Raw genomic sequence first — 24,094 nt, forward strand, 5'->3', positions numbered from 1 at the left:
ATGGTAGGTTTATAGGCTTTATCTCACACATTTCATTTAATTGTATTTTTAATATCCCTTGTAAAGGACTTTCCATACTTTTGTGAAGCAGTATTATTATTATTATTAACCTTTATTTATGAAGCGCTGTAAATTTACACAGCGCTGTACATGCAATCTTTTTAGTTAGACGGTTCCCTGCCCTTGGGCTTACAATCTAAAAAGACATGACACAGAAGGAGAAGGGAGTGGTGGAGGGAAAGGGTAAGAGGTCCAGCAGTTCCTCTCAACCTCTGAGGCCTGGACCAAGGCAGATGGACTGGAGGGAGGGCTTGGGTTCTTAATGGATGGTTAATCATTTTCCAGGGAAAATACATACTCTCAAGTAGGATAATGCATATACAGTACATAGCAATACAGGAAATGGTTTGATAAACAGGCACCAAAAGAACATCAAATAGTAAGCGACAATTATGCAATGCCTGGGAAGGCTTCTCTGAACAGGATGGTTTTCAACTCTGTTTTGAAGCTGGTTAAAGAAGTGATGGCTCTTGCCTGTGGGGGAAGAAGGTTCCAGGAGTGAGGGGCAGCAAGTGAAAAGGGGCGAATCCGAGATGGGGCAGAGGAAATCCTGGGCTGAGACAGCAGACCTTGACTACCAGAACGGAGGGCCCTGGTGGGAAGGTGAGGAGAAAGGAGGTGTGATAAGTAAGGAGGAGCCAGTCCATGGAGGGCTTTAAATGTCAACAGCAGGAGCTTATGCTGAATGTGGAAAGGGAGGGGGAGCCAGTGAAGGGATGCCAACACAGGAGAGATGTGGTCAGAGCGGTGGGTGGAAGTGATAATGCGTGAGGCTGAATGCTGAACAGAGATTAAAGGACGGAGGTGAGAAAGAGGAAGCCCAGCCAGGAGGGTGTTACAGTAATCAAGTTGTGAGATCACTAGGGCATGGACCAGGATCTTGGCAGTAGAGGCGGAGAGATATGGTCGGATTTTGGCAATATTGTATAAAAAGAATCTACAAGCCTTGGCTGTGGTCTGGATCTGAGGGATACACGACAGAGAAGAGTCAAAGATAAAACCAAGACTGCGGGCTTGCTGGACTGGTTGAATACAAATGTTGTCCACAGAGACAGAAAAGGAGTGGTGAAGGGCGGGCTTAGGAGGAAAGACAAGAAACTCTGTCTTGGACATGTTGAGCTTCAAACGCCGATGGCGCATCCACTGCGAGACAGCTGTGAGGCAAGACGAAACTTGCTGTTCAAGCCTTGGAGAAAGGTCAGGGGTGGAAAGATACAGCTGGGTGTCATTGGCATACAGATGGTAGGAAAAGCCAAAAGAGCTGATGAGTTTTCCTAAGGACAGTGTGTAGAGAGAAAACAGAAGGGGACCCAGAACAGAGCCCTGGGGAACTCCAACAGATAAGGGAACAGGAGAAGAAGTTGCCCTCCCCCCCCCCCGCAACTACTGCAAAGATCTGCCAGACAAGTAAGATCTAAACGCCAGTCGAGAACAGAGTCTGAGAACCCAAGGTCAGAAAGTATATCAACTAGAAGACAGTGATCAACAGTGTCAAAGGCAGCAGACAAATCAAGAAGGATGAGTACAAAGTAAAGGCCATTAGCCTTGGCCTGTAAAAGGTCATTCGAAATCTTAGTGAGAGCTGTCTCAGTAGAATGTCTTGGGCGGAAACCAGACTGAAAGGGATCGAGGATGGAGTTGGCTTCAAGAAACTCAAGACAGCGTGAATAAACAACCCGTTCCAAAACCTTAGAAAGAAAGGGAAGAAGAGAAATCTAGTAGGTCTATTAATCTTCAGATAAACACAGCTAACCTATTTACATGGCTTAGACTATTGAGGCTGTATGTGAACTGTTGTGAGAATATAAATATTGAACATTAGGATAAGCAAATGATTTAAGCAACAAGTCACATACTGTTCAAAAAGTTACTTACAGGTTTTGCCATTACAACAGAGTACAATATCATTCACCCAGTCTGTATGATGTTCCATAGAGGCTATATAGGGGTCTTGCTGCAATTTAAAAGAAGAACAGAAAAGAAAAAAGATTTATTCTAAGTTCCTCCTCCTACTTCACAGGAAATCTCTTGAGCCCAATCATGAACTCAGCTGATCTCCTGAGGCTATTTGTGACCTCTATATTTCAGAGCAATTACTTTCAACAGCAGGTTGAGAAGGAACATTACTTAGTAGATTCAGGAATGAAGCCAAACATGACTTTCCATTATATTACTGTCAGTATTTTAAAAAGCTATATACCAACTCTAGGAAAGCAGATGACTCTGCTTATCTGAAGGACTTCTTCTGGGAACTGGTATATTTCCTATTGGCCAACCCCACAAACCACTATAGCTTCTCCTAGTTCCTAATGGTCATCTTTAAAAGAGAACCCACAATCCCAGAAGAAGCCAGGTGATAAAAGTATTCAGATACCACAGAAAGTTTATAAAGTGCTTGGAAATATAATACTGATGCTGAGGCCTGTATAAAAATTTACTGGCTATTTTGACTACACCCAACATTCTAAGAGGAATGCTTTAAACTAACATCCAGACTCAGTTTACCTTGTGTTGGTTGACGCTCCATATCCTGATGATGGAGTCTCGTCCTGCTGTAAAAAGTCTATTTAATGCTGGGTCCAGCTGCAGTGCATTTACTCCATTCCGATTGTACTTCTCCACCTCATCTCTAATTACATAGGAGACCTAAAATGTGTTGACAGACATCCAATTAAAGCATTAAGAAGCTACAGAGAAGCATTTCACCCTACCCATTTGTTCTTGACACTTTCCATTTGTTTTAACAGCATAAAAAGCATCAATATCCTATGTATCATACACAGATAACCAAGTAACAGGTTACTCCCTTCCATTTGGGTATACATCACCAAAATGAGATTGTTAAATACAGTATTATAAATTTCCTATACTTTATGCTAGTCATACATATTTCATTTATTGTATGCATTCTTTTATCGGGTGTCTAATGGCTTTTAGTCAAATACAATAAATGAAATATGTACATCAAACATACAGTAAAAACAAAAACATTTCCTCCCCCGAAATTATGAAAATGATAGAGCAAGAATGCATCTGCTGAACTGAACACTTTGCATTAAACAAGAACCAACAGATGTCATGACCACACAAATTTGCTCTTTAAAAGGGGAGTGTGATGGAAATGCTTCTCCATGGCTAAGTAACATGTTGCCAATATGCAATCTTACTGCATGTTTCTATGGCCACTGGTACTGCATTCACCACAGTGGCAGCAAAAACCAGTCATTTCACATTAAGGGGGAGGTTCTCCTCCTATTTCAGCAAAACAATGGGCATCACCATTTTACTTTCCCTCAGCTGTTACTAAAGTATGCTGTTTGGTGATGCTCACTATATGCATGCACCTTCAAATTGCCAGCCAATTTACTGCAACCCCATGAATTTCACAGGTTTTTCTTAGGCAAGGAATAATCAGAGGTGGTTTTGCTAGTTCTCTCCTCTGAAATATAGCACCTGGTATTCACTGGCAATCTCCCATTCAAGTACTAACCAGGGCTGCCCTGCTTAGCTTCCAAGATCAGATGGGATTTGGTGCCTTCAGGGTACTCAGGAAGCTCACTGCCTACAGCCCTCTAAACCCAGCGCATCCATTTTCCTTCTGATACTAAGGCACAGCTTCTCCTCTATTTCACTATTAACTTCCATGTCTCATCCATCAAATGTTTTAAGGAAGTCATTTCTTACCTGAACTTTCCTCACACTCTTCTTTCCATCTGCATGAGACATATGACTATGAAACACATTTGCATTTTCTTCAGAACCTCCTCCCCCCCCCCTAGCCATTTCCTAAGTACTTGTTCTCATACTACTCTTCCTTCAGGTTATCTAAGGTCCAAAAGACACTGTAGAAATAATCCAGTTTGAGACTGCTTTAACTGCCCTAGCTTAGTGCTAAGGAACCCTGGGAATTGTAGTTTATTGTGGCACCAGAGCCAGGGCAGTTAAAAGTGGTCTCAACCTGGATTATTTCTGCAATGTGTTTTGAACCCAAGTGAGGTACACCCCACTCTTCAAATGGGCTCACTGAACTTGAGCCCCTGTCTTTTAATTTTCTTAGTTTCTATCCCAGAGAAGCTGGCAACTGCGTCCTACTCACAGAAGCAACACTACAGACAGTCCAGCTGCTAGTTTCCACGCTCTAAGTACTGTAATACAGTATTTACATATTTCAGTACCAATCAATTCCCACAAAGGCAAGGATGACAGGAAGAGGACATTTCACAGGATTCACATAAATCCTCTTTATGCAAAGATAATATTGCCAAGAAAGCCCTATGGGGTTACCATAAATAAAAAATGACTTGGAGGCACACAATAAAATGTCTTTAGGCATTAAGGAGCTCCTCCACCACCGAAAAATCACAAACTTCATTTCATTTGTGCAGTAAAAGCAGTTTATATAGTCAGAAGTCAGACCATGCAAAGATGCAAACAGCATTTTGAAAACAGATGGTACATATGTAATCCATTCAATTTTCACTCAACATTACTAGCGAGCATTTGGAATTCATGTATCTTAATTTTCCATACCAGAATAACAAATCCATGTGTGTCTTCCAGGACTAAGTGGGATATCTGAAGCAAATTCTCTTCTTCAAGCATATACTGTACAGGCCAAATGGCTAAAAGGAAGGAATGGCCTCTGCCTACATGGATATTCCTTTGTACCTTCTTAACTGATAACAATAACAACACCTTGACAAAACGTAGGCCTGTGAGTCTAACATCATAAAACCCCCCCCCCCCATTTCTCCTGTATGATTTTTAACACCGTTGCCTGATGAAGAAGCCAGTGGTGCTTTGAAAGTTTGCATAATATATTTTGTGCATTTTGGTTGGCCCAATAAAAGTACTGCTGTTTTCTGGATTTTGTATGTTATTGTACTGTTAATGGTCTGGAATGTACACTGCTGTAACCATTTAGCTTCCTTTTAATCATTAATAAATACTACCTTTTCCAAACAAGACCAATTTCAGCAACTCAGTATAAAATCCATGCCCACTTCTAAACATGCAACTATTTAAATGTATAATTCCTTTGAAAGTACACTCCACTTAGCAGCTCTGCAATGGCTCTTTAAGTGACATACTGTATGATTCAAATACAACTTAAAGCAATTTGAAAGAGTATTTCAGCAACAGGCAATTATGGTTTGGAGTAAGACTGGGCACACTGGCCCTCTGAACTCTACTTATAACTTCCAATAGATGATTCTCTCAAGATAATCTAAAGTATAAACAGTTTGGGAGAGATACAATGAAGCTAAACATTAATTTCAAACCTGACAATAATAATTGTATGGCTAAATCAAATTTCTCAAAGAGTATTATCTGCTTTGATAATCAATTCATCCATGCTGTACAGATGTAAGTAAAGCTAATTTGTAATTGGTTCCAAATTTCATTATTAATTAATAATTAATTCATTATTTTCTTATACTCACAAATTCTTCTTGCTCTTTTCCTTTAGGCCAGTTTGCTAATGCCTGCAGCCATCATTTTCTGTCACTATGCCACTAGTATTTAATTAACTAGTATAAAATGATGTTAATTCTAGTCCAACCTTTGCATTCATGCCAAAATCACTGCAATTAGAAAAAGCGCTTTACCACTTACAGGTAGAAAGGAGTATTGCCAATTCAAGGACAGAATTAGTTTGGGAATGGAGGTGGGAGCAAAAAAGAATAAAAGGCCGTGTAGCTTCTGCCACATGGCCTTTTATTCTTTTTTGCTCCCACCTCCATTCCAAATGTGCAAAATTCTAATACTTTCTTATTCAAAATGTAAGTTATGAGGTCTAAGCTATGGACCAAATATTTGTGTGTCTCTTCTACACGAAAAAGAAGGCAGTATGTATATACCTATTCCAAAGCCAAAAAAATTCAGAGCAGCTTATGGTTTCAGACAGGTGCTGACAAGCATTGTGTTGTGGTTTAAGTGTTGGATTACAACTCTGAAGACTAGGGTTCAAATCCCCACTCAGCCAAGGAAACCCACTGAGTGATCTTTGGCAAGTCACACTTTCTCAACCTCAGAGGAAGACAACACCAAAGTGCCTCTGAACAAATCTTGTCAAGAAAACCCTGTGCTAAGGTTGACTTATGGTCACCCTAAGTTGGAAATGACTGGAAGGCACACAACAACAATAAATCCAGAACACAACTTATGGGGTTTTCTGGAGAGAAATACTTTTGACTTGGAAGATATGCAGCCAGATGATTCCTCACTCTACAAGTGTGATCTGCCACAAACTGTTGCAGTATGGAATACTATTGTTTTTTGTGGGGTTTTCAGACTATGTGGCCATGTTCTAGAAGAGTTTCTTCCTGACGTTTCGCCAGCATTTGTGGCTGGCATCCCAAAAACCCACAAAAAACTATGGATGCCTGCCATGAAAGCCTTGGAATACTATTGTTTAGGAGTGCAGATATTCCATCTCCCTCCTTTCATGTCAGTCCACATTCTGTCCACTAACCATGCTCAACCCTCAATGGGCTTTTTGGAGAAAGCATTTCTCCTCAGGGTTTTTTCTGCGGAAATGTTTTGTTCTCACCAAAGTGTGTTAGTGCCACATTTTTTCTCTTTGATGCTGTATTACACATAAAACACTCAAACAACTCAGCTGACCATTAGTATATACCATGGATGGAAACAATAGATGATCTGCAGCTTAAAATGTCACACAATTTCTAAAGCCCTAGATGTGCTGATGCATTTGGCTAATAAGCTTTATAGATACAATTGCTCCCACAATAGTGTAGTACGTAATATGGAGAGAGGCCATTAGTCCATTTATTCCAGCACAAATCTCTAAGCAATGCACCTAACAGCTGCTAATGAGAATAAGCATCAGCAATGTGCAATTTGCTAACCATTGGCATGAAATTCCAAGCAGTCACATGCTTATGAGTAGGATGTTTCATATGCATCCCTGCATTATGTAAAGATTTGATCAGTGATCCAATTTTACCTGTACAGCAAGCAGGGGCTAGAGATGAACCCAAGTCCTCAAATACCAAATGGACGTTTTACATCCCTTTGCCAGTGGTCTACAAATACATTATTTGTCTCAATATCAATATCCCTCTCGAAGTCTTCCAAAGTTGTAGTCTTCTGGGGAGAATACAGGAGATTTCTCTTACATTCTGGTATTGAGAAAAGTTGTTGTTCTGTGCCTTCAAGTTGTTTCCTAATTATGGCAACCCTAAGGTGAACCTACCATGAGGTTTTCTTGGCAAGTTTCTTCAGAGGGGGTTGCCATTGCTATCCTCTGAAGCTGAGAGCATGTGACTTGCCCAAATTCATCCAATGGGTTTACATGGCCAAGCTGTGATTCAAGCTCTAGTCTCCTGAGTAATAGTCCAACACTCAAACCACTACACCACACTTGCTCTCTATTGAGAAGACTAGGACCAGCAACAATCTATCCTATAATATAGGCTGGTTATACCTCATATAGAAGACCCAGACTTTCTTCCAAGGCCTCTGTGTTGCTTGGAAGGGCAAAGGGGAAAGCAGAATCGTCTCTGCTATGCAGTGAGGTCTGGAGATGGGGAAAAGTGGGCATGTGAACAAAAAAGCTGTCATTTCCTCAAGTTTTCTGAGAAGTATAGCTCAGTGATGGTCTGTGGACAAGTGCCAGGCTGAGAGCTGTTGGCTGCCTGTCTATGGCAAGCTTCCTGGAAAGAAACAGCCATAGTCAGCAGTAGCAAATATGATGCTGATTCCTGGCACACTAGGAAAGAAATACTGCTAGTCCTCCATATCATATGCATTCAGAAGCATTGGTATAGGCGACTGTGTGTATGTGCCTTGAAATTGCCTGTTGACTTATGGGCACCCAATGATTTTCATAGGTTTTTCTTAGGCAAGGAATACTCAAGGGGTGGTTTTGCCAGTTGCTTCCTCTGAAATGTAGCTTACAGTACCTGGTATTTGTTGGAGAGCCAAGAACTAACCAGGGTTGATCATGGTTACCTTCCACGATAAGACAGGATCTGGTGCTTTTAGGGTGACTTTGAAGACAAACAATTCTCTTGTCATTTGTAAATGGGCTTTAGAGAAGGGAAGAAACTCTCGCTATTGCTTTCCTTCTCTAAACTGGAATGCAAGGAGTCCTTCAGAAGCAGGTGGGAGTCCTCCCTGCTGTGACTAAAGGAAATGTGAATGCCTGTCTAATGTTACGTTTTGTACGTTTGCATCCAACTGTATTCTTGGTGTACAAAAGGGAGCTAACAAAAAAAGATATGCCTGTTACAGACTGCCAAAATAAAGCTGCTTCGGGTCTCTGTGGAGGTATGCTATTTAAATAATGCATGGGCCCTAAGAGTCCGGAGGTCATGCCAAAACCACACTCCATTCCTAAGCACTGGAGTGCAGCTTTGGTGCAGCTTCCGGATTCTTCAGATGCATGCATCATTTAAACAGCATACCTCCAAAGAGACCCGAAGCAGCTTTATTTTGGCAGTCTGTAACAGGTCATAGAGAACTAAAAAGATAAATGTATAATTACACATTGACAAAATATGTAGAACAGTCAGCAATAAATAAACCTATCTGCAGTCACACACTCACGCCCCCCGAACAAAGAATACCACCTCTCCAAGGGCTGCAGACAGGATTTGGCAGACTCCGGGGCAGTACAGACTGGCACTTTGTGCCGGCCTGACTGAGGAGTAGGGCTGAACTAGGGTTGAGGGTCCACATGCCCCCAGCTCTAGTTCCGCCGCTCGGCCAGCGTCATGACACACACTGTGCCCAAATGGCGTGCACCATGATGGCGCCCTTGGCATGCAGTGCCCAATGGGCGCTGGTCGGAAGAGGCATCATCATGGCACGTGATCGCACCAATGATGCCCTTTCCAGGAAGCTGCCTAGAGCGTGTGGATGCTGCAGCACCGATCCGGGGCAAACAGGGGCGACGTTTAGTCGCCCATCTGTATAGCCCCTCCATCAGCAACTACATCAAGAAGTCACGTGATAATGAGTTAGTAAAATTAAAACTAAAAAAAAAAAAAGTGGGTTCCCCTATGAAGGATATGCCATAGTGTTGGTGTTAACTGCCCTCAAAGTGACCTCAACTCATGGCGATCCTGTAGATGAGACATCTCCAAGACATTCTTATCTTCTACCTCTCTGCTCAGGTCCTGCAGACTCAGGCCTATGGCCTCTCTGAGTCCAACCTTCTGGCGTGTGATTTTCCTCTTTTTCTACTGTTCTCTAGTATTTCCTAGCATTATTGTATTTTCTAATGATTCGTGCCTTCTCATGATGTAGCCAAAGTACAACTAGTTTGGATGTGATTTGTTCTAGAACCCATTTGTTTGACTTGGTTGTCCACAGTATCCTCACCACTCTTCTCCAACACCACAACTCAAATCAGTTTTCTTCTTATCCATTTTCTTCACTGCCCAGTTCTCACATCCGTACATAGCGATGGGGAATACAGTGACTTGGCTGGTTCTAACTTTAATCCTCAGTTGTATATCTTTATACTTTAGGATATACTTTCATAACTGCCCCTCCTAGTTCTAGTATTCTGATTTCTTGGATGCAGTCTCCGTTCTGATCAATGTTTGCTCCAGGATGAATCCTTGTAGATCTTCCATGGTCATTATTTTTGTTTCTTTGATATCCAACATTAATCCAACCATGGCACTTTCCTCTTTGACCTTCTCCAGTAACTGCTCCAGGTCTTTCTTTCTGCTAGCAGTATTGTCTCATCTGCATATCTTAGGTTGCTAATGTTTCTTCTTCCTACCTTCACTCCTCCTGCCTCTGAGTCTAAGCCTACTCTGCGTATAATGTTTTCTGCATACAGGGTGAATAACCAGGATGACAGTATGCAGCATTGCCTGACCTCTTTAGGAACTATTCTGTTTCTCTATACTCATTTCTGACAGCAGCCTCTTGAACTGAGTATAGGTTATGCATCAGGACAATCAAATGTAGTGGTACTCCCATTTTTTAGACCATTTCATAGCTTTTTGTGATCTATGCAGTCAAAGGCTTTGCTACTCTAAAAAAACAAAAACAAAAGGGGAGGGGGCTCTTTTTGTGCTCACTTGCTACATCTCACCTGGAGTAAGAATCCAAAACAGAATCTCTGAGATAGCTCAGAATGCACTCTTGGGAAGGTGTGGGAAACAATTATCTTTAAGACATGTAGGCCAAGGACCATTTAGGACACATAAGCATATTGAACTCAGAAACTAATGACTGGTATAGACAACCCTAAAGGGGTGGCTTGATGCTGCCACTTTGATCGCCTGATTGGGGACGCAATAACCACATGCCGCAGCCCTGATCTGGTGTTTTGCCAGCCCCAAAAGAAGAAGGCAAACTGCTGCTCCTTTTTGGGGCAGAAAAAAGCTGCCCTTTCCGCCATGGCGGTGCCTTTTCAGTGCTTCTGCAGCATATAAACGCTGCACAACTGCCTGCCACCTGAGTGTGCGGGCAGCGTGACGCTGGCTTTGGGGCAGCATCAGGTGTGTGGCATCTTAACACCACGCCCCCATGTCACTGTGTTATGCCAGTCTGTTTTGCCCCCATGAAAACTAATGAAAACAGATTCAAGTATATCTTCAGCCTCAATTGGGATGTTTTAAATTGTTTTAGAAATGCATCTTGTACTGCTGCAAATCTAAAATACCAACAAACAAGCTCCTTTCCTCTTCTCTGTTTTTACTCAATTTGTGTTAACATTCATCTTCTGAGTTTATTGTTACATTCATGAGTTAAAAAAATAATCAAAGAATCTAGTATATGGGAGTCATGGTTCAGGAAATCTGAATTCAGATTAGTTTATTCAATTTATATTCAATTTTTATCTAAATGTTTGTAATGAAATTGGCATGCAAACATCTTAATCATATTAGAACACAAGTTCCAATATGGTTTGTGGTAAAAAAAAAAAGTTCTTACCCCTCACAAGCAGAAAAGCAGTTGAGCGTATGTGTGGTTTTTGACTGAACAAGAAGCAAAGGATTAAATCACCTCTCTGTCTCATAAAGTTACAACATTTAAAAGCGAGGAAGGAACATATATCTCCATGCAAGTTCATCACTGTTAATAAAAAGATGCTGAAACAGCTTAAAATAAGGATAAAAGGCAGCCTAATCCCATAAGAAGCTTGGAATGTGGGACTATATCACCAAGTACTAAGGACTGGAAGAAATATCCCGAGTTGCCTCACACATCTATGTAAATTCTGATTGAGAGCCACTTTTGAGAACCATCTCTTGCCTTACAAATAAGTCAGAAATACATACTACACAAAATGAAGTGGATGAAGAAATAAATCCTAGATTACTCCACTTCAGACCTAAATCCAGCATGACTACTTAACATAAACCTTCAGCACTCTACATTGGGCAAACAGGCCACTCTCTGTGCCAGAGGAAAAAGGGACATAAACTGGACAATTCAAATGGGAATATACAAATATCAGTTGTTGAACACTCCAATATTTCTGGACTTTGCATCTTGGAGAGCAGAAGAGCAAAAAACCTCAAAGGGAGATTGGAAAGCGAAACAGAAGAATTGGGATATATCCAGATTCCTGTCCATTGACAGTGGGTTGAACAGAGAATGGATTATAAGACCAGCTAATATCCCAGCCTCCTGAAGGCTCTGTTTTATCACATCTCCTTTCTGGTTCCCAGACAGTATCACACAACATGCCAAGAACCCTTTCCACTATTCATATGGTTATCCACTCATCTTAGATGAGGCAATATCTTTTCTCTCACATTCCCCTACGAGACCATCTTTAAAACTGAACTAGTCATCAGCATACCCACCTTTTGCATTTCTATTATTCACTCACCCTGCCCATTCACAGCCATGATACTTCTTTTCATGCATCTGATGAAGTAAACCCAGTCTATGGAAGCTATGCCACAAACATCTCTCACACAGTTAGTCTCAAAGGTGCTATAAGATATCCTACAGTGAATGGGACTTCCATCAGAACTGAGGTTCCATTGATAGTGGCCTGGGACAGATGGTCCTGAAGTGACGTGCCGCTGGCGATAATAGGGTTAGGGACCCTAACTCTAGCACAGCATGGCAGCATCATCATGGCGACGTCCTGTCCACATGGGTGCCACCATCTTGACATAAGGGACGCGCAGCATATACACGTTGCTTACGTCACCAGCGTGCCAATGGCGCACTTGTGATGTGCGCCGTAAAAAACCCATTTTGGGGGGATACTTTTTACTCCAGAGGGATGCTGCGCCATTTGGCTGCTGTGGCGTCCCTCCAGCGGAGGGAGACAGGCCGCGGGTCTTTTTCAAAGGTATGTACCAGGCCTTAGTCACTCTGTTCTAAATGGAGCTAACATTAAATGTAAGCCCAAGACAGCAGGTAATCCATTTTCAGTGTTCTCTTCACAAAAATACTGCCTGGGTAGCATTTCTATTTATCCCATTTATATACCACCAAGGAGCTCAAGACAGTATACAACTGGCCAGCCATTTGAATGGGGGATCCGTTCCAGACCCTCCTCCCCACAAAACAGAAAAAAACACCATAAGAATTAATGGAAGTCGCCCCTCCACACATAATCGAGGCCACAGACCTCAGATATGCAGGTTAGCAGGGAGTGACTGTACAAGAATCTTGTCCTCCTTTCATGCTCACATCAACCTTGTGAGTCCAGTTAGGCTTAGAGACAGAAAATGGCCAAAGGTCATATAGTGCCCATAGTAAAACTGAATTTAGTTCTCTTGAGTCTGGCTTCCAGTTTCATATATCATGTGAAGAGTTGGGGGGCGGAGTGAGAAGCAGCAGCACTTAGAAATGTACACATTTCCTTCTTCCTAACACAACCTGAAGCGTTAAAAATGCAAAATGTCACTTTCCAACCCACCAAGCATGAAGACCGAAAAGGATCCAAACGGATAGGATCTGGAAGTCATGCTCTATTAGGAGTGGCTTAGGGACCCAGGCATGTTTAACCTAGGCCTGGAACAGATGGGCCAAATGAAGCAGCTTCCAGCCACTTTGGAGGCATGGTGTTCAAACGACACATGTCTCCAAAACATTGAAATGCCATGCTGACATCAAAGAGGAGCTGGGATAATTCAGCTCCTGGTGGAGCAGGTTGGGTCCTGCGGCCGCAGCCCACTTTGGAAGAGTCAGCACCATCCCGATCCACTTCTGGCCAGAGCGGACTTGGGCCAAACCTTCCTGCCTTTCTGCTCCAGCCCCCAGAGAAGAGAAAGTTAAGCGGAGACATGATAGCCCTGTTTAAGTATTTGAAGGTGTGTCACACTGAGGATGGAGCAAGCTTGCTTTCTGCTGCTCCAGAGAATAGGACACAATGGATGCAAAGTACAGGAAGAGAGATTCCACCTCAACAATAAGAGCTGATTGACAGTGGAAGACACTTCCTCAATGGAGAGTGGTGGAGCCTCCTTCTTTGGAGGCTTCAAAGAGGCCTGAATGGCCATCTGTCGGGGGTGCTTTGATTGCAAGCTTCTGTATAACTGAATGGGGTTGGACTGGATGGTCCTTGTGGTCTCTTCGAAATGTAGGACGCTATAACACACATTGGACCCCTGAACAGACAGTGTGGTGCAGTATTTGAGAGCTGAACTAGGATTCTGGGAGATGAGCATCTGAATCCCTGGAGAACTGGAGGACCCTCTGTCAGCAGTGTTTTGATTGTGTCTTCCTGCCTGGCAGAAGGGGGCTGAACTGGAGGGCCCTTTGGGTCTCTTCCAACTCTAGGCTTCTACGATCCTAAAGAGCAAAGATATACAACTGAACACTAGAGTTAGAATCGTCCAAACCACTGTATTCTCCTCCACTTTGTTTGGATGCGAGAGCAGACAGTGAAGAAACCAGATAAGAGGAAAATCAGCTCATCTGAGATGTTTTGCTGGAGAAGAGCACTGAGGAAACCATAGATGGCCAAAGAGACAAAGAAACAGGTAACTGAAGAGATCGAGTTGGACTGGATGCTCTTGGGGTCTCTTCCAACAGTAAGAGTCTACGACTGGAGTCAGGAATATACTTACCAACATCACAGATTCATAGAGTTGGAAGAGACCCCAAGGGCCATCCAGTCCAACCCCATTCTGCCATGCAGGAACTCTCCGTCAAAGCATCCCTGACAGATGGCCATCCAGCCTCCGCTTAAAGACCTCCAAGGAGGGAGACTCCACTGCACTCCGAGGAAGGAGTGAGTTCCACTGTCAAACAGCCCTTACTCTCAGGAAGGTCCTCCTAATGTTGAGGTGTATCTCTTTTCCTGTACTTTGAATCCATTGCTCCAGGTCTTATTCTCTGGAGCAGCAGAAGACAAGCTCGCTCCTTCCTCCTCAGAATGGCATCCCTTCTAGTATCTAAACAGAGTGGGAATAACGGGAGGTTCGCCGTCCCTCCCGACGCTCTCCTTCAAGGAAGGCCTCCCGGCCTCAGCCCCTCGCTCTTCCCGCCAACCCGCCTCCTTCCTGGCCCCCTCCCGCCTCTCAGAACCTCTCCCCGGCCTTTACGGAGCCCTCAGGGCCCGGCCTCTGGCCCTCGGGGGCCCCTCCTCGCCCCGTCCTTCCGGCCGCCTTCCGCCTCCCTCGCCTCCGCTTCCCGCACCTGCACTTTCCGCCGCCCCGCCGTGTTCTGTCGGTGATGAGCCGCCATCTTGCATGTTGACACTCTATCGTCATGTCCGGGAGGGAGGGATTTGAACCGGCCCGGAAGTCCCGCCCTCAGGCGCCGCTATCCACCGCCCAGCCCTCCTCGCTTCCCAAACGTTACAGGCGGAAGAGGGAAGAGAGAGGGGCGTGGCCTGCGCGGTTGCCACGGCAGCCGTTGTGACGAGAAGTTTTTTTTCTCGCGAGACTTGGCGCACGCGCTGCCCGTCACTTGCCCCTCACTCACAACAGGAGCTCTGTGGTGCGTGTGGAGCCGGTCGCAACCTCCCGCGAGACTTGCTGCCGTTTTACTCGCGAGACTTGGTCCGCGCGCGCTGACCGTTGCTTTTGGTCCTCTACAGTTTTTTTCTTTTGAGAGACTTCAACTCCCAGAATTCCTGAACAATTAGCATACCGACTGGGACTTCTGGGAATTGAAGTCCAAAATAGCCTGTTTGAGGACCTTTCTTATTTTGAGCTCTTTTGTTGCTCCTCCTTTCATGGGCTTATTATTATTAATTATTATTTAATTTTGTACCCCGCCTTTCTCCCACGTTGGGGCCCAAGGCGGCTCACAACAAGCCGCCTTGGGTCCCAACATATTATATATATATATAATATGTTGTGAGCCGCTTTGGGTCCCAACTTGAGAGAAAGAAAGGCGGGGTACACAAAACACATCAAAACAACACTTTAAAAATAATTAAAATAACCCAATTAAAACAGTAAAAAGATTTTTTAAAAATACAATATATATATATATATATCCACACATTAAAACAGCACTTTAAAAAATTAAAATAATCCAATTATTAGATTAGGGAGGCCCCTTCCCCCCCACTACTCCCTTCTTTTGTGTCGTGTCTTTTTAGATTGTAAGCCTGAGGGCAGAGAACCATCCAATTAAAAGGTTGTATGTACAACGCTGTGTACATTTACAGCGCTTTATAAATAAAGGTTAATAATAATAATTAAAAGAGTAAAACTTTTTTAAACGCAACATATATATATATATATAACATTAAAACAGCATTTTAATAACAAAATAATCCAATTAAAAAAGTAAAAAGGTTTTTTTAAAACAACACACAAAATTTAAAACATATAAGGTTAAAAATAATCTAAACCAACCCCCATCCCAAAACAGAACCAGGCCTGGATGATTTTAAAAAGCTTGCTTGAACAAAAATGCCTTTGCTTGTTGTCGAATGGCCAGCCAGGCCCAGCAGGGAGGAACTGGACACAGGAGGATTCCTCTAGCTGAGGGAGGCTTGGCCAAGGCAGAATAGAGTGGCACTATTCCTTCCAGTCCAACAGTCAAAGCACTAGACCACACTGGCTCTTGTTTTGGGCTCTCTGAGGACCAATTCTTGTTCCTAATGGCGCCAAAGTGTACCAGTTCTCCATCCCTAAAGTTACCACCTTCCAGGGGAATTTTTTTCCCTCTTGGATGCCCACATTTTAGTAATTTTTCATGTAACAAGGCCCAGGAGAGATCATTCCTGTAGCTGAGAAACCTGCGACATACATTTATTAATACAATTGGCCCTCCTTTTATTCAGAAGAAGTATAAATTCCCAATAGCAAACCTTGATTTTCCATTTTATATAGGAGACACCATTTTGCTATGGCATTGTATTTAATGAGACTCAAGCATCCATGGATTTTGTTATTCCATGGGGAGGTTCTGGATAACAAGGACCCACTGTATTCAAAGGAATATATGACAGTAGGGGTGTACAGTATTTGCACTTCAGAAATAAAGCAGTTTGATGCCATTTTAACTGCCATGACTATCATAGACAATCCTGGGCTTTGTAGTTTTGTGCAGCACCAGGCTGAATACCTTGCCAAACGACAAGTGCCATCTTTTCACAGGATGGGGCCATGATAGTTAAAATGGTGTCAAAACTGCTTTATTTCTGCAATTTGGAAGACCTGGAGGTTATACTCCTGGAACTACAGGATGTGTATATGGATGGAGTGATTTGACTTCACGGACTTTCTCCAGCTCTTATTTATTCAGTGTGTTTCAACCAATGTTTTTCCTTACCTAGTGCAACATTGTTTTTTTATATAAAAAGAAAAATAAGTACTGTTCTGGACAGAATGTCCTAAGTAAACAACCTACTAATAACTTAATTACGAAGCACAGCATTTCTTTTTTTTTTAAAAAAGGAATAATATCAGAAATATTGGGCAGAAAGTCTCAAGCTCTTCTAGACAAAAGCAAGTGCTAATAGCTTTTGAGAAAAATAGCTCTGGAGAACCAAACAATGGCATTCTTTTTATTGCTTTCTAGTGCAAAAAGCAGTTTATATTGTTCTTCTCTGATTGTTCTGAGACAGGTTATTACGTCTTTAATTCTGTCAAATGTCTGATAAAAATTGTATTGACAGCTTTTTGAAAGTATGCTTTAAAACATTCTTGACTTTTTTTTTAAAAAAAATAATCTTGCTAGTTTTAAAAATTAGTAGCAAATTGAAACCCATACTTTGGGTACAGTTGGATGTCATATTTATTCAGAAATGAGTTACCGTGAGTTCAATTTGATGATCACCCACAAAATGCTGGATCATAGCTCATCTTTAAGGGTATTAATATTTATTTAGGTTTCCCCTTATGATTAGGTAGAAGAAGCAGCCAGGGAATGGTTGACCCCTTGTTAGTCATTCCCCCCAAACTCCTGTCCGCTTTACTCTCTTGGGCGAGAGAGGTCTGAAACATGCTGCAGAAATAATCCAGTTTGAGACCGCTTTAACTGTCCTAGTTCAGTGCTAGGCAATCCTGAGAATCGTATTTTGGCCACAGGGCTCTCTGAAAGAGAAGGCTAAATGTCTCACAAAACTACAGTTCCCAGAATTCCCTAACATTGAGCCGGGGCAGTTAAAGTGGTCTCAAACTGGATTATTTCTGCAGTGTGTTTTGGACCCAAGGGAAACAAAATAGGACGGTGTTAACTTCAGGGATGGAAAATTGGGACACTTCAGCCAGCACCATTAGAAACAAGAATTGGTCCTTAGAGAGCCCAAAGTGATAGCCAGTGTAGTCTAGTGGTTTGACTGTTGGACTGGACGTAATAATGCCACTCTGTTCTGCTTTGGTCAAGCCTCACCTGGAATCCTGTGTCCAGTTCTGGGCACCGCAATTCAAAAAGGATGTTGACAAATTGGATCGTGTCCAGAGGAGGGCCAACAAAATGGTGATGAGTCTGTAAACCATGCCCTATGAGGAGATCCAGGGAACTGGAGAAGTTTAGCCTGGAGAAGAGAAGGTTAAGAGGTGATATGATAGCCTTGTTTAAACATTTGAAGGGATGTCAATATTGAGGATAGAGCAAACTTGTTTTCTGCTGCTCCAGAGAATAGGACCCAAAACAATGAACCAGAGTTGTGATTGCCACACAGCTTGCCTGGTGCCCCCTGAACTAGTCTCTTGTCCATGGTTGTGGTATAGAACAGTGCTACTCAAAGTAGTGCTCCATGGACCACTGCTGGTCCCAGAAGAGTTTCAAGAAAAGGGAGAAGCTATTGTAGCTAGTTGGCACAAATATGATGCATGTTGTACACCAGCATGATGTAGTGGTTTGAGTGTTGGACTATGACACTGGAAACCAAGTTTCAAATCCTAGCTTGGCCATGTAAAACCACTGGGACCACACTCTCAGTCACAGAGGATGGCAATGGCAAACCACGCTCAAGAAACACGCCAAGAAAATCCCGTGGTAGGTTTGCCTTAGGGTCACCGTGAGTCAGAAACAACTTGAAAGCACACAACAACAACTGGCAGCTCAGGGAGGATGGCATTCCTCCTTGTCAAATAGCACAAGAAACCTGGTTCCACCCATAGTATAGTGGGCCTTTGTTATCCGCTGGGATTTAGTTCCCAGACCCTTTGTGGATACCAAAATCCATAGATGCTCAAGTCTCATTAAATACAATGGCAGAGTAAAATGGTGTCCTGTGTATAAAATGGTAAAATCAAGGTTTGCTTTAGGAATTTATATATTTTTTTCAATATTTTCAAGGGGTGGATGCTTGAATCGTGGATAAGAAATCTGTGGATAGGGCCATGCTGTCATAATAGTGTACTAATACAGGCAGTTTTATTAATATGATCCTTCTCATTATTTTTTCCCTTTGACGATTAAATGGTTTACATCTCAGTATGCCTGCCAACTCCTGTTGAGTTCAAAGGGGATTCCTGCCAGCTGCATACTTACAGTATACAATTGCATCCTAACAGTTTGATGTACAGAATTAGCAGGTGATGCTTCACCATATCATGGAAGTAGACATTATCTGTCAATGGCTATTTAGTTTTACCACTAATGAGCAGAGATCCAGTTCAGAAACTGACAACCTTACAACTATAAGCAAAAAAGCTAAGTGAGTTTATATAACTATAAAAACAAAATCCCACTACACACATACTTGTATCTTAGTTAGGGCAAGAAGCAATTGTACTATTCTGAATATGCCCAATCTTGTTTAGATTTCAAAATTAACACACAGAATACTATTTTTCTCGAATGAGTCTAACAGTATAATTTAGTTTGGGCATTGCTGGTAATGACCAGATGCACTGTTTTATGTCCTGCTGGCTCACTGCATGCCTAACTCCAAACCAGGAGCGGAAGGAAAGGCTGTGTAAACTGTAATGGGTATTCCCTATCAAACACTTAAACTGCAGTCATGAAAGGGGACAGATTGTGGTCTTGTGTTTTAAATCTAGGCCTCATTCCTACTATGTTTTAAACCAGTTTGCAAATTGGTTTGGAGCAGTTTAAATGACCCTTGGTCGCACTTGAACTGAATCACTGAAATGATTCAGAGAGGGGGGCCATGCACTAGACTCATTTAACCTGCATTTTTTAAATACTGATTTTTTTTTCTGTGTCTTTTTGGATAAATTGATTCCACACAAGTGTGAACCAGATGCAGATCAGAATCAATTTCAAGAATGATTTGAAGAATTGAATTCATGAATCGTTTCGGTGTCTGTGAATGAGATGCGGATCAGAATTGATTTATTATGACATGATAAGGGGTCACCGGGTGGGGAAGCAGAAATTGACCTGTGTCCACCCACCTTTCAACCCTCATACAGAAGTGTGTAATTGCGATTGTGGTGACGGACAGAGAGAGAAAAAATCTCGCTGAAAACACTTCAAATTGAACCAAGTCATTTGCCAATATGAACTTCAAGTAGGTTATTTTGAGAGACTCCCGCTGGAAATGGTTTAAATTGAATCAATTCATTCGTCAATGTGAACCAGAAGTGGGTTATTTTATTTTATTTTACAGCAAGAAAATGCTATCAGGGCATTTGTAGTGTAAACCACGCTCCACTGCTGAACCGATCCATTGACTTGGATCCCAAAGTGATTTATTTGTAAGTGGGAATGAGGCCCTAATTGTTTTATTGTTGTGTGCCTTCAAATCGTTTCCAGCTTATGGCAACCCTAAGGCAACCCAATAATGCAGTTTTCTTGGCAAGATTTGTTCAGAGGAGGTTTTCCTTTGGTTCCCCAAGGCTGGGCGAGTGTGACTTGCCTAAGGTCACCTAGTGGGTTTACATGGCTGAGCAAGGACTCAAACTCTGGCCTCCAGAGTCATAGTCCAACATTCAAACTACTACACCACACTGCCGCTCTTAAATCTAATTATGATATATATTTTTCTACAGTATTTAACCTGCTCATCTATATGCATTCAGTCTAATTGCCTTTACATGGAAACTCACTGAGTGACTTTGGGTGAATTGCACTCTCTCTGTCCCAGAAAACCCTATTAGGGTTGCCATAAGTTGGAAATGAGTTGAAGCAGGGACGTAGCCAGGATTTTAGGAAGGGGGGGTCCAGACTAAGTGCCACTATTATAATGGGGCTTGGGTGTGGCGGTGCAGCAGCACACACCATTCATTTTTCTAATGGAAGGGGGGTCCAGACCCCAAGAATCCCCCCCCCCCGGCTACGTCCCTGGTTGAGGGCATACAACAACAAAAAATATATTATTCATATACAGTGAAGGAGTATTTAAAAAGGAGAAAACACATATTCAATCAATATCAAAGTAGTTGAAATGGAACTGAAACCAAATGTTACATAAAAGGCAGTGCTGGCTCACTGAGTACATATTTAGTAGGCTTCAAGACAGACTATCGTCTAATTGCCCATTTCCCTTGTTTCTGATGAGCAAAACCTTTTTATGTTATTAGCTTCACAGTGTTTCTACAGTGGTGAAATAACTCACCCCTATTGAAAAGTTGATAATGTAGAATTATCACCATCCATTTGCTTCCTCACATTACTGTATTTTGTTTCCTGTAATAGCTGCTGAAATCCCATTTATTTATTTCGAGTGAAAAACATACTCCACCCCTTCTTCGCATCCCCATTCCACAACAAGTCCACACAAATTGCATTTTCAACATCAGTCAGCAGCAAAAACATTTCTTCAGAATAATATGGAATCTGATAAAGAATAATTAAGTATTTGCTGCTTTGGAAGAGATTAACTGGGGAGAACTCTGTTACATTTCATTGAGACTCGGAGAACCTGGATGTCGCAAGACAGAGAAATGTAAGTTGTCACAATGTCAAAAAATGCTTTCTGCGAATTATGGGGCAAACCTGTGAAACAACAGGGACATTTTTTCCCCATAATCAGGTGAATGTGATTTTAAGCCACAATAAGATTTATAAATATGCATATTGCCTTATATCAGTTTAGGAGAGAGGAGCTTAGAAATCATTCCTTCAAATATGATACTGTATTTGATACAGAATCCTAAGAAAGAAGTACAGTATTATGTTATTAATATGTTTGCAACTCCCAAGAGTGATATGCACAGGCTTTGCAAGCAAGAGAATAAATGTTTGTGAGCTGCTAAAAATTGCTGATTGTTTTGGTTTTAAATTTGAATTTAGGATTTTACTAACCTGTAGATTTAATAGTTTCACAGCATTATTTTAGGAAAACACAGTCCTGTTTTCTTTGGGGGGTAATGTTGTACATTGATACTTTTCTGTTACATTGTCTTTATTGTTATTCTTGTCTTGTTCTTTATTTTTCTATATGTTTTGTGTAGCATCCCGGTTTGAGTACAGTGCTTACTGGAAGCCATTGTTGAGCAAGCAGACTTCTCTCACAACAAGACTCCCCAGTGCCTTCTCCCTCCACAGTGCCTCCCAACCTCTTGGAGCAGATATGAAGGGCATACAAGGGGCAACAAGAGGGATGGGGATTCTGTTCCACCAATTGTGTTCATTCCACTGTTGGATTTCCCTTTCCAAATTTCACCTGAGATTATACACTTGAGGTTTAAAGCCAGATTCTTTTCATCAGTGTAGTCACCAATGAATCTCTTTGCCATCTTTTTCTAATTCAGTGCACGTTTTCTCATTCTTAATTTTACTCTAATTTCTTGTTTGTGTTCACTGTCTAGTTATAGCATATCCACCTACCTCACTAAGTACAATATGTGTAGGCACCTTTCATTGTGTTTAATTTTATTTCTGTGGTTGCTTTTAAAAAGAATGAATATGAAAACATGATGAATGTAGATTAAGATGGCCATAATTGCAAAACACCTCTGTGGAGACATGTGTGTATATCTAAAATGAAACCTCTGGCTGGCTAAAGACAGAAAGTTTAGCTGGAAAGCATCTCCTGGTAATGTCTTTCATATAGCACCCATTTGGGAAATAATGTGATTCCATTAATGGCACCTCACAAGTGTCAAGAATTCTGATTAAATAACTAAAATACTGAATACCTCCAGACCTTTTCTCTCAGGATGTGGTCATTTGGCCAGCATGGCCGCACCGAGCGCTATTACCTTCCCACCAAAGTGGCTCCTACCAATCTATTAGCATTTGCATGCTTTCAAACTGCTAGGTTAGCAGAAGCTGGGACCAGTAACAGTAGCTCGCCCCTTCATGCAGCATTCAGACCTCAAACTGTCAACCTTTTGATCTTCCAGTCATCAAAACTGGCATCTTAACCACTAAGCTATCTCATTCCACATCTTTGAAAAATACCAGGCAGTATCTTCCAGATGAACATCCTTTGTTTGAAAGCTCCCCATTCTTTTAGACTTGGTAGATGAAGGGAATGCTGTGGATATAGTATATCTTGATTTCAGTAAGCTTGTAAAATGTGGGTTAGACCATTCAGCTGTTAAATGGATTTGTAATTGGTTGACCGGCCAAAGGATGCTCAACAATGGCTCCTTTTCATCCTGGAGGGAAGTGACCAGTGGGGTCCCACAGGGCTCTGTCCTGGGTCCAGTGCTATTCAACATCTTTATCAATGACTTGGATGACAGAATTGGGAGCATACTTATCAAATTTGCAGATGACACCAAACTAGGAGGAGTAGCTAACACCCCAGAGGACAGGATCAAGATTCAAAATGACCTGAATAAATTAGAAAGCTGGGCCAAAGGCAATGGCTTTGATGATTTTTACTTCAGTGTTCATTTGTAATTGTTGGAAGCCGCTTTGATTGTTTCTTACAAATAAGTGGGGTATAAATAAAAGTTTTATTATTATTATTATTATCATTATTATTATTATTATTATTATTATTATCTTTACACTTTAGAATCTTGTCTAGTTTTTTTCACAGCTGTCCCTCCCATTACTAGTCTTCATCTTCTGATATCTTGAGTGCAGTCTCTGTTCTGATCAGTATTAGATTCCAGATATGGTAAATCTTTGACTACTTCAGTTTCTTAATTTTCTAGATTGAATTTATGTAGATCCTCTGGTTTTTGTTTTCTTTATGTTCAGCAGTAGGCCTGCCTTTGCACTTTCTACTTCAACTTTCCTAATAATTATTCCAAATCTCTGCTAATTTTTGCTTATAGTATGGTATCATCTGTATATCTTAGATTGTTGATGTTCCTTCCTCCTTCTGAGTCTAATCTTGCTGTACGTATAATATTTTCTGCATACAAGTTGAACAGATAGGTTGACAATATGAAGCTTTGCGTGACACACTTTCCAATTGGGAACCATTGTGTTTCTCCATATTCTTTTCTAACAGTAGCCTTGTGTCCTATTATTATTATTATTATTATTAACTTTTATTTATAAAGCGCTGTAAATTTACACAGTAAAAATCCTAAGTACAGATTCCTCATCAGGCCTATCAAATGTAATTGACACTCCAATTTCTTTAGGAGCATTTCATTGCTTTTTGTGATCTATGCAGGCAAGTATTAACAGCCTGTGAAATCCAAGATTTTTATTCCACATATATGCCCCATGATTGAATAATATGGGCCATAGCAATCTGCAGGTGGTTAAATCTGTGGATTGCTGGCCTGCCGATGCAGCAGGCCCTTTCAAAAGGACATTAAGCAAATTTCAGTGACTATCCCTTCAC

General features: G+C 41.7%; 2 protein-coding genes across 2 annotated transcripts in view; one reads left to right on the forward strand and one right to left on the reverse strand.

Annotated features, from left to right (window-relative positions):
* WDR48 (WD repeat domain 48) overlaps nucleotides 1–14,821 on the reverse strand; it is a 35,969-nt gene extending 21,148 nt beyond the window's left edge. The window contains exons 1-3 of the mRNA XM_042475074.1: nucleotides 14,659–14,821; nucleotides 2,566–2,706; nucleotides 1,936–2,014 (exon numbers count right to left, since the gene is read on the reverse strand). Of these exons, the coding sequence (XP_042331008.1) occupies nucleotides 1,936–2,014; nucleotides 2,566–2,706; nucleotides 14,659–14,706 (268 nt within the window). The 5' untranslated portion in view covers nucleotides 14,707–14,821. The remainder of the gene's footprint in view (nucleotides 1–1,935; nucleotides 2,015–2,565; nucleotides 2,707–14,658) is intronic.
* An 8,566-nt stretch (nucleotides 14,822–23,387) lies between these two features.
* Nucleotides 23,388–24,094, forward strand: part of LOC121934317 (sodium channel protein type 5 subunit alpha-like) — a 40,579-nt gene continuing 39,872 nt past the window's right edge. The window contains exon 1 of the mRNA XM_042474698.1: nucleotides 23,388–23,413. Coding sequence (XP_042330632.1) covers nucleotides 23,411–23,413 — 3 coding nt within the window. The 5' untranslated portion in view covers nucleotides 23,388–23,410. The remainder of the gene's footprint in view (nucleotides 23,414–24,094) is intronic.

The sequence above is a fragment of the Sceloporus undulatus genome, chromosome 6, assembly GCF_019175285.1.
Source record: "Sceloporus undulatus isolate JIND9_A2432 ecotype Alabama chromosome 6, SceUnd_v1.1, whole genome shotgun sequence".
NCBI lineage: Eukaryota > Metazoa > Chordata > Lepidosauria > Squamata > Phrynosomatidae > Sceloporus > Sceloporus undulatus.